This window comes from Xiphophorus maculatus, chromosome 5 (genome assembly GCF_002775205.1).
Source record: "Xiphophorus maculatus strain JP 163 A chromosome 5, X_maculatus-5.0-male, whole genome shotgun sequence".
Taxonomy (NCBI): Eukaryota; Metazoa; Chordata; class Actinopteri; order Cyprinodontiformes; family Poeciliidae; genus Xiphophorus; species Xiphophorus maculatus.
Window position 1 is genome coordinate 17,089,178 of NC_036447.1, and position 13,625 is coordinate 17,102,802.

General features: G+C 39.8%; 2 protein-coding genes across 3 annotated transcripts; both read left to right on the forward strand.

The window, feature by feature from the left end:
• Positions 1 to 452: 452 nt before the first annotated feature.
• On the forward strand, positions 453 to 3,284 carry LOC111608684. Its single transcript, XM_023334418.1, has 8 exons — positions 453 to 671; positions 832 to 975; positions 1,248 to 1,332; positions 1,516 to 1,660; positions 1,781 to 1,974; positions 2,173 to 2,317; positions 2,416 to 2,539; positions 2,889 to 3,284. Exons 2-7 carry the CDS (start codon positions 890 to 892, stop codon positions 2,472 to 2,474), a joined length of 714 nt encoding a protein of 237 aa, XP_023190186.1. The 5' UTR covers positions 453 to 671; positions 832 to 889; the 3' UTR covers positions 2,475 to 2,539; positions 2,889 to 3,284.
• Positions 3,285 to 3,776: 492 nt separating this feature from the next.
• LOC102231512 (E3 ubiquitin/ISG15 ligase TRIM25-like) lies at positions 3,777 to 12,206 on the forward strand. 2 transcript variants are annotated; one of them, XM_023333863.1, is made up of 10 exons: positions 3,777 to 4,020; positions 4,200 to 4,882; positions 5,934 to 6,029; positions 6,095 to 6,328; positions 7,194 to 7,362; positions 7,635 to 7,703; positions 8,351 to 8,536; positions 8,767 to 8,883; positions 10,061 to 10,096; positions 10,990 to 12,206. In XM_023333863.1, the coding sequence occupies exons 2-10, from the start codon at positions 4,232 to 4,234 to the stop codon at positions 11,133 to 11,135; spliced, it is 1,704 nt and encodes a 567-aa protein (XP_023189631.1). In that variant the 5' UTR covers positions 3,777 to 4,020; positions 4,200 to 4,231; the 3' UTR covers positions 11,136 to 12,206. The 2 variants fall into 2 exon arrangements, with proteins under 2 accessions (XP_023189631.1, XP_005803137.1); XM_005803080.2 differs by lacking the exon at positions 8,767 to 8,883 and having other exon boundaries at positions 3,784 to 4,882.
• Positions 12,207 to 13,625: the final 1,419 nt, after the last annotated feature.

Genomic DNA, 13,625 nt, shown 5'->3' on the forward strand with positions numbered 1-13,625 from the left:
GCAAACACCACTAAGGCACTCAAAAATCAGTAATCATTAAAAAACCATTTAAATTATATTAAACATGAGAGCAGGTTGTTCACTGCAGACATAACTTCTAAAATCATCTAACAGTTTTAATTTCAATAAATAATTCAACGGGTTGACTTTGTTGATGTTAATGTGGAAAAACGATGTGACATATAATCCCTGCTTTTGAAGGTAGGTTAAGTATATACATGTGTGTGTGTGTGCGCGCGTGTGTGTGTGTGTGTACTTAAAAGCATGCATTGGCAGGAATTCTTTGGATTGAAAATATTAATATGTAATTTCTAATATATTTCAGCTGAAAACATTGATGAAGAAAGCTTCTTTCTTTTGGATGCTAACTGCCTGACATCCCTGATTCCTCACCTTGGTCCTCGTCTGAAATTTCAACGTCATTTTGCAAAATTTCTGGAGGTATGCTTTGAGTCATAGGACAAGACAAAATGGGATATGTGTGTTTTAAATGTGGGATGTCTTTAGGACATAACATAAGGAATTTTTTTTCTCACCTAAGAGTAATTCATAACACATATTCAACTTCAAGATATTTCCAGTGTGCTCAAAGTGGATGCAAACGTACATTTAATCCTACACCACATGCTGAATTAGAGAGTGGAGTTTCTTCTGTTGGAAGAGCAGCATTTGTAAGTTAAGCTGCACAATCAACCTTTCCTACATAACATATTGACATCCATTCTTACTAATTAAAATTAAAAATGACACATCTCATCTTTTCTTAAGTTTCTAAGAATATTAAACTGCAGCTAAATAACAGCTATTTTATTTTTCACTATTTATCTGTAGAACATCCGTGAGATCCTCAGTGCCTCCCCTGAAGGTAGACCTGTGGTTATCAGTCTTGATGGAAATCAGCATATATCCATTCGTGAAAGACGGTGCATGGTCAGAAACACTTGTGTCACACCTGATGGATCAATATGGAGAAAAGTGAGTATTTCTTGTAAAAACTGGATCAATTAGGTTGTTTTTGTGACATTTTGCTCTTGGTGAGAACATTAACGGCATTGTGCAGTGCTCACCTAAGTAAGATTTCTCCAGTAAGAAGTCTTAAAGTATGTGTTGGGCTAATAAAAACTGGATTTTTTCGGAAATTGTTTGTGTTTTAAGGTTTCTGCTCTATGTTTTCATCTTACAATAACTAATTAAAATAAAATATTTTACTTGCCTGTCTTACTGAATGTAATTTTTTTTGTTTCCAGCCCATCTTCAGACACTAAAGCAATTCTGGCATCTTCGATTGTGGACCAGTTTCCATGTTTAAGAGACAGCCATGGCACAGGATATGTAAGTTTTCACACTTCAGAGAGCTAGCACACAAGTACTTCAACAACTTGCACAATGGTTAGCATTAAATATCATTGTAACTATGGTGTTTGAGCTTTGAGTTGTAGGTTTAATAAAAATTTGGACATTAAAACAGAAAGGCTAACATCTAACTTTTATATTTCTTTTGTTAAAAATGTTCAGGACGCCTGGTTTACCCGCGGAAGACAACACAGGCCAGCAACTGGCTTTCTGGAGGAGCGTCTCCGTAATGTAAGGAAAAGGCATCAACCAAGGAAGAAGATGCTTTCAGCCCCAGAAGCTCCACCAAACAGATCAAGTTTGCCTGGTACTAGCACATAGACTTTTTCCAAGCCCTATTGTTTTGAGCAGCAATCTAAGCTCTTATTGCTGTGAATTACCTCACATTTTTTTTCTTTTAATTCCTGTAATATTTTTTTCCCCACAGAACCAACCATCAGTGCTGAGCGTACCATCCAGATGACAGAATGGCTAAAAAATAACTTCTGGCCCGCAGACCAGGTTGTCCAATACATGCAGGAAACTGCAGTATATCGCGCAGGATGGATCCGCTCAAGTGGGACAATCCCAATGCAGCAGATTTTTGCAGAGTTCCCACGTTTGTTGGACACACCAGGGATGGTGAGGTTATACCTCATATTGAGATCAGTTAAATGTTAAACAGTAAACTGCAATACCATGTGAAAATGTACAATTACAATCAAACTCAAAATGTCAAACTACCCAGAACATACATTTGTAGCACCCATGAAAGGTTGAATGTAATAGTTCATTTCACTTTTACATTTGATTTGTATTTTTGTCTTTTCTGATTGTTAGATTTTGCAGGACTTTGCCGTTTTATATCCACAGTCTTGTGGAAAACTGACAGAGAACTGGAACACCTTGTTCTCATCAAAGGTCATTCGCATGGGGAAGAAGGAGGAGAGCAGTCTTCTGCCTGAGATTGAGTTGCTTCCACAAGGTATTGAAGCTCAAAAGGAACATTTTCTGAACTAATTCTTTTCTCCTGTGGCTCTTCTTTGATTGTGTAGCATTTTAATCTGAGTTTTTCTTTGACAGACAAACAAGGTGACGTGGCACTGCAGCTGCTGCCAAAACTCCTCCCTGCTGTTCCCTAGTTGGGCGAAAGGTGGTCAGACCCAGCAACCTTGAAGTCCAGCAAGCCTTCATTGATGTCCAGCCAGTAAGTCTATCTTCATGTCAGAATGAGTTCTTTGCTGTTTAAATATAGTTGAAACCAGAAGTTTAAAACAAATATGCTTTTTTCCCCTCACTGTTCTCCCTGTCATTAATCTGGAATTTACCAAGTCCTAATTGACGTGAAATAAGAATTTTAATGTCATATAACACAAGACAGCGTTGACCAAAAATATGTCTTTTTATATAGTATATGTAAACTTCAAACGCAAGGGTCTTTTGATAATGTATCAAACAAAAATCATATAAGAATTAGTCAAAAAGTATTAGTGGGGAATGTTCCTCCTTACCTTTAAATGACTAATGGCTTCCTTTCTGCTTTTTCCACACACCAGATTGGGACAAATATGGTGGAATATCTTGGAAGTACAGCAACAGAGCATCCACGTGTTCTCATGCTTGGGGACAGGTATTGTTGTTCCCAAGCATTTGTCGTCATAAATGGAACTGCTTTGGAATATCCATCTCTTTTGGGGGCCGTTGACGGCTGTTTCAAATCATTCTTCGTTTTTGATGTGAGTTATCCGAAGTCGTGTATCCAGATTTGGGATTTTCTCCAAACTGTGATATATGAAATCCCAGGAAACGAGTCACCCCCGATAAAATTAATGAGGGCACAGTTGGAGGCCATGGAAGAATAAATGCAATTCTTCAATAACCCTTAAATAAGTTTTAAATGTTCTGATTGAAAAACCTTCTTTGTTACTATGTTACTATTTTTTTTTACATTTCCTTCAAACTCTTTTGATGAAAATATTTCGTTGTGTACACCAATAAAGTTAAAAAAGGGTGCAGATTTAATCAATTGTTTATATGTAACTTTTACATGTCTGTATTAAAAATTTCATGTATGTTGGAATGTATAACATTTGCAAATAAAAGTTCTTTTGAGCTAATCTGAATGTTTTTAGTTAAATTTTTATAGTGAATTTTAAAGTAGAAAAGGAAAAAAAAAATTAAAAATAAAAATATGGTGGTAAAATGACCCTTTTAATGGGTAATAAATTTCAACCCAATATTGAGTCATTTTAACTTTGGGCAGTGGTCAATTTAACCCAAGCTTTAGGTTGCAGCTATGACCCAATGTGCTGGGTCAAACCCTCAACCCAACCCAGTTGAGTTAAAACAACCCAGCGTTGGGTCGGTCCATATATGACCCAGCGCTGGGTTACGTATTGGGTTATTTTTAACCCAGCAGTTTTTACTGTGTAGCTGTTGTTGTTATTATTATACAAGCTGTGTGTGTTTTTTTTTTTGTTTGTTTGTTTCCCTCATTTCTCCAACAGTATTTCTGAATGTTTTGCCGGCTAATGTCTGTGCTCAGACAGTTAACCTGGACATGGCCACACGTCGTTTGTTTTTCTCCTCTGTGGACTACAGACTGGGTGCGGCTTTAGCTTGTGGAGATCAAGTTTGCGGGAGGAAATCCATCCCATTTGACAGGAGTCTCCAACGCGGGCAGCAGAGGTGGGTGGAGAAATTATCACGAGTCATGAGATGAATAATTTGTTTCAGGATAAAATTAATTTTATGTGACTTGGTGACAACACTGGGTCACGTGAACGTCTTAGCTCAGTTTTCCACTCTGAACTGAGTTTTTGTCCTTCGCGGGAGCGCAAGTGTTAAGTTTCGTTTCTTACGCACAGTTTTGCTGTAAACGCCCACTGCGAGCCGTATCATGGCCGACTTGGAGGACTCTGGCTTTGCTCTCATGAGCCTGGAGGACGAGCTGACCTGCAGCATCTGTCTGAGCACCTTTGACTGCCCGGTCACCATCCCCTGCGGACACAACTTCTGCCAGGACTGCCTGCTCTCCACCTGGACCGACTCCTACAGCTGCCCGCAGTGTCGGACTCTGTTTGAGACCAGGCCGGAACTGAAGAAGAACACGGTCCTCTGCACCGTGGTGGAGACCTTCAGGGCGAGGTCCAGCAAGTCCGAAGGAGGACAGTTCGAAGAGGAGGAAGACGAGGAAGAAGAAGAAGAGGAGGAGGAGGAGGATGAAGACGAGGAAGGGGATGAGGATGAGAGGGATGATGTGGTCCGCTGTGACACCTGTATGGAGGCCGAGGCAGCGCAGACCTGTTTCACCTGCATGGCCTCCTTCTGCGAGGAGCACCTGCGGCCCCACCGGGAGAACCCCACCTTTCGCCTCCATCAGCTGACCGAGCCCATCGGGGATTTATCCGAGCACATCTGCACCGACCACCACAAGCTGATGGAGCACTTCTGCACCGATCATGGCCGCCTGATCTGCAGCCTCTGCCTGCAGCAGGTCCACAAAGGCTGCGGCTTTTCCTCTCCAGAGGAGCAAAGGAGCCTGAAAGCGGTGAGTGAGATCGGAGTTTCACTAAATTTATTTTTATCGAACACCTTAAATTTGCTGCGCACTAAAAAAAAAAAAAAAAAAAAAACAAAAAAAAAACAATTTGGACGGCAATTTAAAAAACCCCAAAACAAAACAAGAACAATAATCAACAATCACAACTCCCTTTTAACTTTCTGTTTAAGTCGCGGTCCTCACATTTTGCTTGGCTGTTATCTAGATTTTTTTTTTTTTATCTTGCCACTTCATGTTTGTCCTTTTTATGCTCGTTCTTGTTCCTCTTGTTTGTCAAACCTGTCCTGCCTCCCGATTGCGTCAAATTTAGGTCACATGGGCTTCATAAAATCATTCAGAGAGCCGTAAATAGCCGTCAGACCATAAAAATTTTTTTTATGATCATCAGTATTAATAAAGTGTGTGTGGAGACGAATTAAATATAATCATCAAAAAATTCAGGGAAAAGGCAAAGCATAAAAGTAAAGTGAAAGAAGTATTGCATCCCTCCATCGTAGTTATAACCTAGAACTTAGTGGAGAAACATTTCTGGGTAAGCGTAGCACTAAGATACTTTCAGGAGAACCTCACCTGTTTTTCATGAATCTTAGGAGGGGGTTTGATACGCTCTTCTTCACAGAAACCAAATTGTTTGGGCTTGTTTTCTTACACAATTTTTCCTTCCACGCAACTTTCTATTAGTACACATGGATACCGCACACTGAGCAGCCAACTTCTGTACCAGTGACCTTTTGTGGTTGACTGTCTGCTGATCAGCTATCAAGTCAACAGCCTTCCTCATGAATTTGAAGGTCAAAACATAATTAAGATGTAGTTTACCTTTCAGAGAAAATGAATATTATTTTTTCTCTACATATTCAAAAATTGAAACTCAGTTCAAACGTTACTCCAGACAGGTCTTGGACATGTCGCATGTCCTCAGTTGTGACTGAAAGGAACCTTTGGGGAGAAAAGGGAAGGAGACATAACATCTCACATGTTTGAACCTCAACACGGTTTACTTTGAGCTGAGCTTCATGTCTCATTTCTTCCTCTGCAGTCTGAATTCAGGGACAAGTTGGAAATTCTGAACTTGAAGATCGACAGGACTGACACCATCGTGCTTCAGATGAACGAGCTGCAGGGCAAGCTCAAGGTAACTTTTACACCTCACGTGTCGGCGTTCATAAAGCACAGCTGAATCAGCCTGCTTGTCTCCAGGACGCAGCGAGCAAGAGGAAGGTGGCGCTGGCTGCTGTGTACCATCAGATAGGGGAGATGTTGGCTCAGGATGAGCGCGTGGCCCAGCATGAGGTGGACTGTGAGCTGGAGGCTAGTCAGACCAAACTTCGCGACCTCACAACAAAGTTCATCGACAACAGTGAGAGGATGAAGAAAGCCAGAGAGAAGATCGACACTCTGCTGAGTCAGGCGGGAACGCCGGCCTTTCTGCAGGTGGGACTAAAACACGCCTCCTCTTTCAGTAGCAGTACTAAAGGCGCTTTTCCACTGGCAAGTCGCGCACTAACCGGTTAACGTGCGGTTCGGTTTTACCCAAGGTAGTGAGCTTTTCCGTTATACGCTCCGTTCCTTGTTATGGTCAACACTCAGTAACATTCAGCAATCAGAACCTCTAGGTTGTGGTTCTGATGGACTCAGATAAACCCCGATATTTCATAGAAATTCATTGCTGGCCCTAAACATGATAATTAAGACTCAAATCAGCTGATTATATTTGCCATATATGTACTTTTTTTTTTAATCCAAAGGAAAAATAAATTTCACATCACAAGCTAATATTATGTAGCTCTGGTGTTTCACACCATCTGAGCAAAACTGCAGATGAGTCAGAAAGCTGACCACAGCTTCACCGTTTCTCTCTTCTTTATTGCTTCCTGTTCTTCATTGAGACGTGCAGCCAGCAGCGTTGCTAAATCGCAGTTATTCCGCTGTCTAACTTACTGCATGTGTCCCTGACGCTGCTCATAATTAAACTCGTGCTTGCTCATTTGTTATGTTACAGCTGAACTATAATGTTGTTTGCAGTCTTCAGTGACATAAATCACAAAACAATCAGTGAATGCAGTCATCTCTCCGTCAAATCTGGTTCGGTCCGGCTAGTGCTATTCCTGAAGTAGGTACGAAAACAGCGCAGACAGAGTCGCACCGGATTCTCTAATGGAAAATTAATTTGGCTGGGGTGGACTGGGCCAGAACCGGCTAGTGGCGGTCTAGTGGAAAAGCGCCTTAAGAAACTCCTCTCACTAAATCCCACAATAATAGTGATAAAATTCTTATGTTCTTCACTTGCTCCTTTCAGGCTTCATTTGAGTTGCCCCGGGTGGTTAAGTTTGACCCCTACCCCCCTCGAATTAACCTGGACTCCAAAAGGGTGATGGCAACACAGAACTTTGCTGCCACCCTGCAGGAGAGCCTGATGACGCTCTTCACTCAGCCTTTTGAGGACAGAGTACCACTGCTAAAACCAGGTAAATACGAAGGTACACTAAAATTAGAAATGTCCCACTTGTCTTCTTAATATGAAAGTTGAATAAAGCCAGTAATGTTCAGTTATCTTACACAAACCTAACGCTGGATATGCTGCATCTGGTGGGTTGATGTCATGCAGAAAACGTCAAAAATGAATTCTGATTACTCTTGCATAGATGCACGCGCAACCCCTGGTATGAACTTTGTAGTGAAACAGTATTAAAAGGCAGTTTTTCAGTGTCTTAAAATGGAGCCACTTTGCCTTTTTCAGGACAAGCAGAAGCTTCTTTCTCTGGAGCTGCTGGTGGAGAAAACAGTCCAGCCTGGGCAACCGAGTCTCGTATGTAATGTTCTACTAATTGTTGCCTGCAAACGTTTATAAAAGTGAAATCTGTGCTTGTATCAGGTTCCTTGCAAAAGTATTAAGGCACCCATGTATTTTATGTTTTTATGATGGGTTGACCAATAAATCAGCCCCAATTTTCTTGATTTTGGAAGATCAGCAATTTGTCAATATTTGGATGACTGAACGATCTTCTCCAGAAGTCTGACCTACCTCTGCAAAGGCCAAAAAAACAACAAAAAAACGAATTAATCAGCCACCGTTTTGCTCTGCTGTAAGAGAGGGGTGAGCGATAGACCCGCCCACCAGCTCATGTCTGTTCATGTCCCACTGTTAACTACAGTCATCCCACTTTTGCCAGCTTACTTACCTTGTGGCTATATTTAATGATTTTTCTGTGAAAACAAATTGGTCTTGCCAGGTCAGGCTTTTTAAAAATCTGTGATCAGCCTGAAGACTGCAATCAGTGCACCCCTTGTTTTTATATTGCAGACCACTTCTTTGTGCCGCTCCCCAATGAAATAGACTGAATTTTAAGGTCGGAACATGACAAAAGTTCAAGAGGCATGAATGCTTTTGCAAGGCACTGTTTTGAGATGCATGTAAATAATTTATTTCTCTGATATTCACCTTCTCTTTTTCAGAATACTCAAAGCCTCCAGAGCAAAGACCTCCACCCAGGTCCCATAGTCCATGTCGTCCACCTGTCCAGACCGTCTACCAACCCGTCCATATTCCTGTTTACATACAGGCAAAGCCAACATGGAATCCGCAGCAGGGTCAGACACCTGGCTTTTCCAGGCCTCCGTTCTTCCACGGACAGAAACCACGTACGTAGCATAAAACGCAAACATCGCATGCAATTATTTACTGAAATCCTCTTTACATTCATTTGACTTAATTTTTGCTTGGCTACAAAGAGGGAAACTAATTATGGGCAAAAGGAACATCTCTAGCAAAACAAATGAACCAGGCATCTAAAAAATGGCAGAATGGTAATATATTCTCTTAAATTATAAGCAACAAAAAAAAACAGTTTACAGATTTCTCCAAACTTCAGCTTCTCAGAAAAGTCCTCAAGAAATGTCTAAGAAAACAGGAAAACCAGTCGGTAAACCAGCCCACAAAGTGGTACCGAGTCAGCGTGGAGACAAGAACCATCCTCCCAAAAGTAAAGGTAAAAGACGACATGTTCATGATCTAAAACCATGCGCTAACTGGACAAGCACCATAACCCGACCGCTCTGTTTTTTTAGCACACTGTCCAGCTGCGATTTAAATTCCCTTTATTTCAATAATTGTCTATTTATTACCATCTGGTTAACACAAGGAGTTTTAACAACCCACCAGAGGTGAAACATTTTGAAAGTACGACTAAAAAGAAAAGGGCTGCAGGAGGAAGAGCAGCCACTCCTCAACATCATATATGCTTGACAGCTGCTCATTGAGGACAGAAGTAAAGATGAACAGACTGGGCCTGGTATGTTTGCCGTTTCTGGTTCTGAAAACGTGACTATGATGTAACTCTTGCCATGTTAGGAAAACATCCAGGTGCAGTTATTTTAAAAAAGTTTCAGGGGGAAACAATGAAGCAATAGTATATCAATATATTCCTTTTTTAGATTCTAAGTTTGGGGACATTAGATCTACATAACTTGCAGCGGCATTTCACTCTGACTGAGGAGCTGAGAGTGAAATAGAAACGGGTGAATTTTCAGAAATGTTTTGGATTCTTGGTCTAAAATCGACTTATAAAATATGAGAAGCATTGGTTGGTTATTCAATAAACACAAATCTCATTGGTTTCTAAAAATCTTGCATCTAAATAATAATTAAAAAAACAAACAAAAAAAAACCCCACAGATATCAGGACCTGCAATGCAACTATCAAACTTCTGATAAATTTTTAGTTCTTTGAATTGGTTATGTAACAGGTTTTTTTTCTTATTTATTTTGTTTTGTTTTTCTTTCCACCAAAAAACTTTGATCAGCTATTTGCACTGGAAGTGTTGATCCAGTGAACACGTAGATCAGCTTGTTGTCTTTGGAAAAATTTCATGTGAGGCTCATTGATCGATGGGTGGTTTGGAAAACATCTTCGATCAGAACCTCGCTTTATATGAAAAAAACTAAATAAATAAATAAAAATAGCAAATTTGTTTTGGGGAAGCACACTATCATGCACACGTGATAGTGTGAAAAATAATAAATTAAACTGTGCCACAGAAAAAGAACAGATCAAAGATTTTCAGATTGAGTACATTTGGACGGATAGTACAGACGTGACGGCAGTGAAATCACAGTGAACACATATAAAATGTCTTTCACATTTTACTGTTTGTATCGCCTTTCAGACAAGAAGCCTGACGGTGGCCACCAACCCTCTCACAGTAAGTTATTTCAATTTGTATTCTGTTTGCACATTCATCATAAACCAAATCGGCAGAAATAAATGCATCAGATATTAAGGTTTTTAGACTGTGGTCTTTGGTAAATTGAATTGGTGCAATAGATAGGACCCTGGAGCATTTAAGATATTTTATATTTTAGCACTTTATCACAAACTTTTATGTGTTTAATTTAGTCTTCTATGTAAAAGGCCAACAGGAAGTTGTCAAAATTATTGGGGGGAGGAGGGGGAAATACATGGTTTGTGTGTCTGAATTGGGTGAAAAACAACATTTCTCCCACTTTGAGCTTTCCATTTGTGTGAAATATGAGATATTTTACTACAAAACACTTGAATGGTGCGATACAAATTCTTGCTACATTTTCAGATTTTAATGAGGGGGAAAAGTTGTAAACAACACACCTGTTACTGAAACTTCGGATCAGTTGACTAATTTGTATTGACCTGGCACATAAAATCCTAAAAGTCAGTGAAGTTTTTACTTTTCAAACAGATGAGTGGCTTTTTATTCTTTCAAAAAAAAAGCCTGCACCAGTCTGCACTCTGGCTGAAAACTTTGGCTGAGTTTTCAGCCAGAGTTGAGTTTCTATGAAGGCATGCTGAGTTCAGCAGCTGTTTGTCAGGTGGTGACTGTGTCTGCAGTCAGCTGTGCTCAGGACGAAGTTCACAGATACTTTTGCCAATAAAAACAGTAGCTTCTCTCAAATAAATGAATAACCACTTTTAATGTTCAGGCCTTTTAAGGTTTGCTCTTGGGCCTCTTCCAATGCAACCAAAGGCTGCATTTAAAAACTCAGGTGTTTCATTTCATCATTTTTGTCTGTTCTGCTACAGAGAGAGAGAGAAAAAAGCATTCTCTGCACTTTGTTTCAGAGCAAGGCAAAAAGCCACCAAGTGCACAAGGAGGACAGAAGCCTGGGTGGAAAGGACCCGATTCTGCTAAGAAAGACAAGCCGAAAGGACATCCGCCATCGGGGAAACCGGCCGGGCCCAACCCACATCCTAGAAAAAATAAGTAGCTGTGAGGGTCAGAGTTCAGCAGCAGAACCTGAAGGGACTGCTGGACCTATGCACAGTAACACTGTTGTGACTGTTGATAAATTAAACTGTTTGGGGTATTACACTTAAACTTAACCGGCCCGTACTGCTTATTCAAATATAACTATAGTTTTGTGACATTTTGGGATGACTTAAATATCAATGAAAAGGTTTAGGATTGTGAAACCTAATAGGAACACCTAGATTTTTATAAAAATATTACAAATGTTCCACCTCATCTCCTCCCTACATTGGTCTTTATAAAGTTTACTTTCATATATATAGTTTTTCTTTTTTTTGTGCAAGTCTACAGTTAATTATGCACAAAACAAGCGCAAGAAAAATAATGTGTTGTCGTCCAAAACCTTTGTATGGAGCAGAAGGGAAATGGATCCATGGGTTATAATTTCCAGTTAGTCAGATGTGACTTGCTAAGTAATTCTTACTGACAGCATTTCTGATCTCAATCATCCTAAAGGAGATTATAAACTTTGCATGCACCTTATCTGTGCGTCTGTGCATAGATCCTGCTACCTGCTTTATAATGCGAAGCTTCAATATTTAAGTTAGATAACATCACAGAAAACACAGAACACATTTTTAACTGTATATTGAACTATAGAAACTCTAGCATCATGTTCATTCATTAGAAAGAACACAAATGGAGAAAAAAAGGCTCATTACTGCATTAGTCACTATTTTGTATGTGAAAACATAGAATATCTAACTTCAAAGAAGAACAAAAAAAAAAAAAAATCAAAGTTTAATTTCCTCTTCAGGGATTTGGGTGTTGTATCACAAAATTGCCTTCCAAGATCTATTAGAGACACCTTGTCATCTGAAATGTAAATATTAATTTATTCTTCGTCTTATCGATTGAATTGAATGAAAACACAGAAACACCTCGGGTATGTATGAAAATATTTATGGGAATGTCTTCAAATTCAAAACATCACCTCTTTACATTCATCTCAATCAAAGTTGGTTCTTGTCACATTTTGTAAACAGCCATTTTTTATGATTGTTGGCATTAAACGCTTGTTTTCCTCTGAGCTGTTTCTTGGTAGTTTGTAGCAAACTGGGATCACACAGGTCTTCCTAAAGTTGCTGATTATCATTACAGCAGATTCTTATAAGCAATTCTGACAGCAGAAAAGTAAGTTGTTGATTGTACAAGTATTTCAAATCATTTAGTGGAGTTTTTAAAGCTGAAGCTGCTTTTCTGACATTTTAGCTTTAAATCAATACTGTTTACAAGCCAGCTTAAAATCTCATAAATGCACAGTAGGGAAGTCTGCCCAAGCATTAACAATGTCAGTCCTGCAATGAAATGTGTCAAATCAGCTTTAAAAATTAAAACTCAGACGGAGAATCAGGCCGTTTGAGCTTCATAAAAGCTGCTTCATCACAACACAAAGCTCTGGTAAACGCATATTAAAAGGTAAAGCAGATGTCCAGCAAGGCATCATCATGGCTAGTTACTGATCCTGTTCAACCTTAAAGCCTGCTGCAGCAAACCTTTAACCAGACACCCTACAGACTTTTCCTGATATGCTCCGAGCGCCAGGAATCCCGCCAGCACCAGGATTTCCGACAAACACGAAATGCAACAGCTTCACCCGAGCAACACATGGAGGTTCACGCAACAGATGAACTACTGAACTAAAGTGGTCTGAAAAGCTCTACCTCTAAATACTCTCCTCAGCCTGCCCCCTTGTGGTGAGAACAGGTAAAACACGAGAAGCTGAAGGACTGCTTGCACAATGTAAAATCTCATCAGCAGGTATAATAATTTATGGCAGTAACATGGATAGGAGCTACGTTCAAGTGCAACACAAAGTATGTAAACAGTTTGCAAAGATGAGGGAAGAAGTTGTTTTTTTTTTACACGCTGGCAAAGTAGTTCCATATTGACTTGGCAGTGCTTTCATACTGACCCTCAACAAGTCGGCCCGTTTCCTGCAGGGACATCTAGTGAATCTGAATATTCGGCACATGGGAAAGCTTCTCAAACTGCTACAAAGATGCAAACTAAAGGAGCAGTGTCGCATGATTAAACAGATAGTCAATTCCAGAGGTGAAAATTGGAACATTTCCAACTTGAGTATGTTTTATTGTGGTTTGATGTAATAGGCCAACAGAAAGCAGTACATGTGTTTGAAGGCGAATAAAAATTATTTATGTTTTTCAATATTCTGGGAGCAACTTACTGCTCTCAGAAGAATAGAAATAGTGTCCTGTATGCTGTGGAGATGTGTTAGGACAGATGGGCAGAGTTGCTTGGAAGAAGGATTGGGGTTAAATACAGGAGAGGCAACACCCAAAAGACTGGAAGCACAGCCCCTACTCAGGTTATACAAATGTATTCCCAGCATTTTATATTTTCAGGAAAATTTTGAAAACTCTCCCACTACCCTTCCATTTCATAGTTATGCTGGACTTCATGCTTGTCTATCACAATAAATCCCAAT

Coding starts and splice junctions, on each gene's coding strand:
- LOC111608684 (XM_023334418.1), top strand. CDS start 890: ATGGAAATCAGCATATATCCATTCGTGAAAGACGGTGCATGGTCAGAA. Junction 976..1,247: donor ATGGATCAATATGGAGAAAA/GTGAGTATTTCT, acceptor TTTTGTTTCCAG/CCCATCTTCAGACACTAAAG. Junction 1,661..1,780: donor AAACAGATCAAGTTTGCCTG/GTACTAGCACAT, acceptor TTTTCCCCACAG/AACCAACCATCAGTGCTGAG.
- LOC102231512 (XM_023333863.1), top strand. CDS start 4,232: ATGGCCGACTTGGAGGACTCTGGCTTTGCTCTCATGAGCCTGGAGGAC. Junction 6,030..6,094: donor AGCTGCAGGGCAAGCTCAAG/GTAACTTTTACA, acceptor GCTTGTCTCCAG/GACGCAGCGAGCAAGAGGAA. Junction 7,363..7,634: donor AGTACCACTGCTAAAACCAG/GTAAATACGAAG, acceptor TGCCTTTTTCAG/GACAAGCAGAAGCTTCTTTC.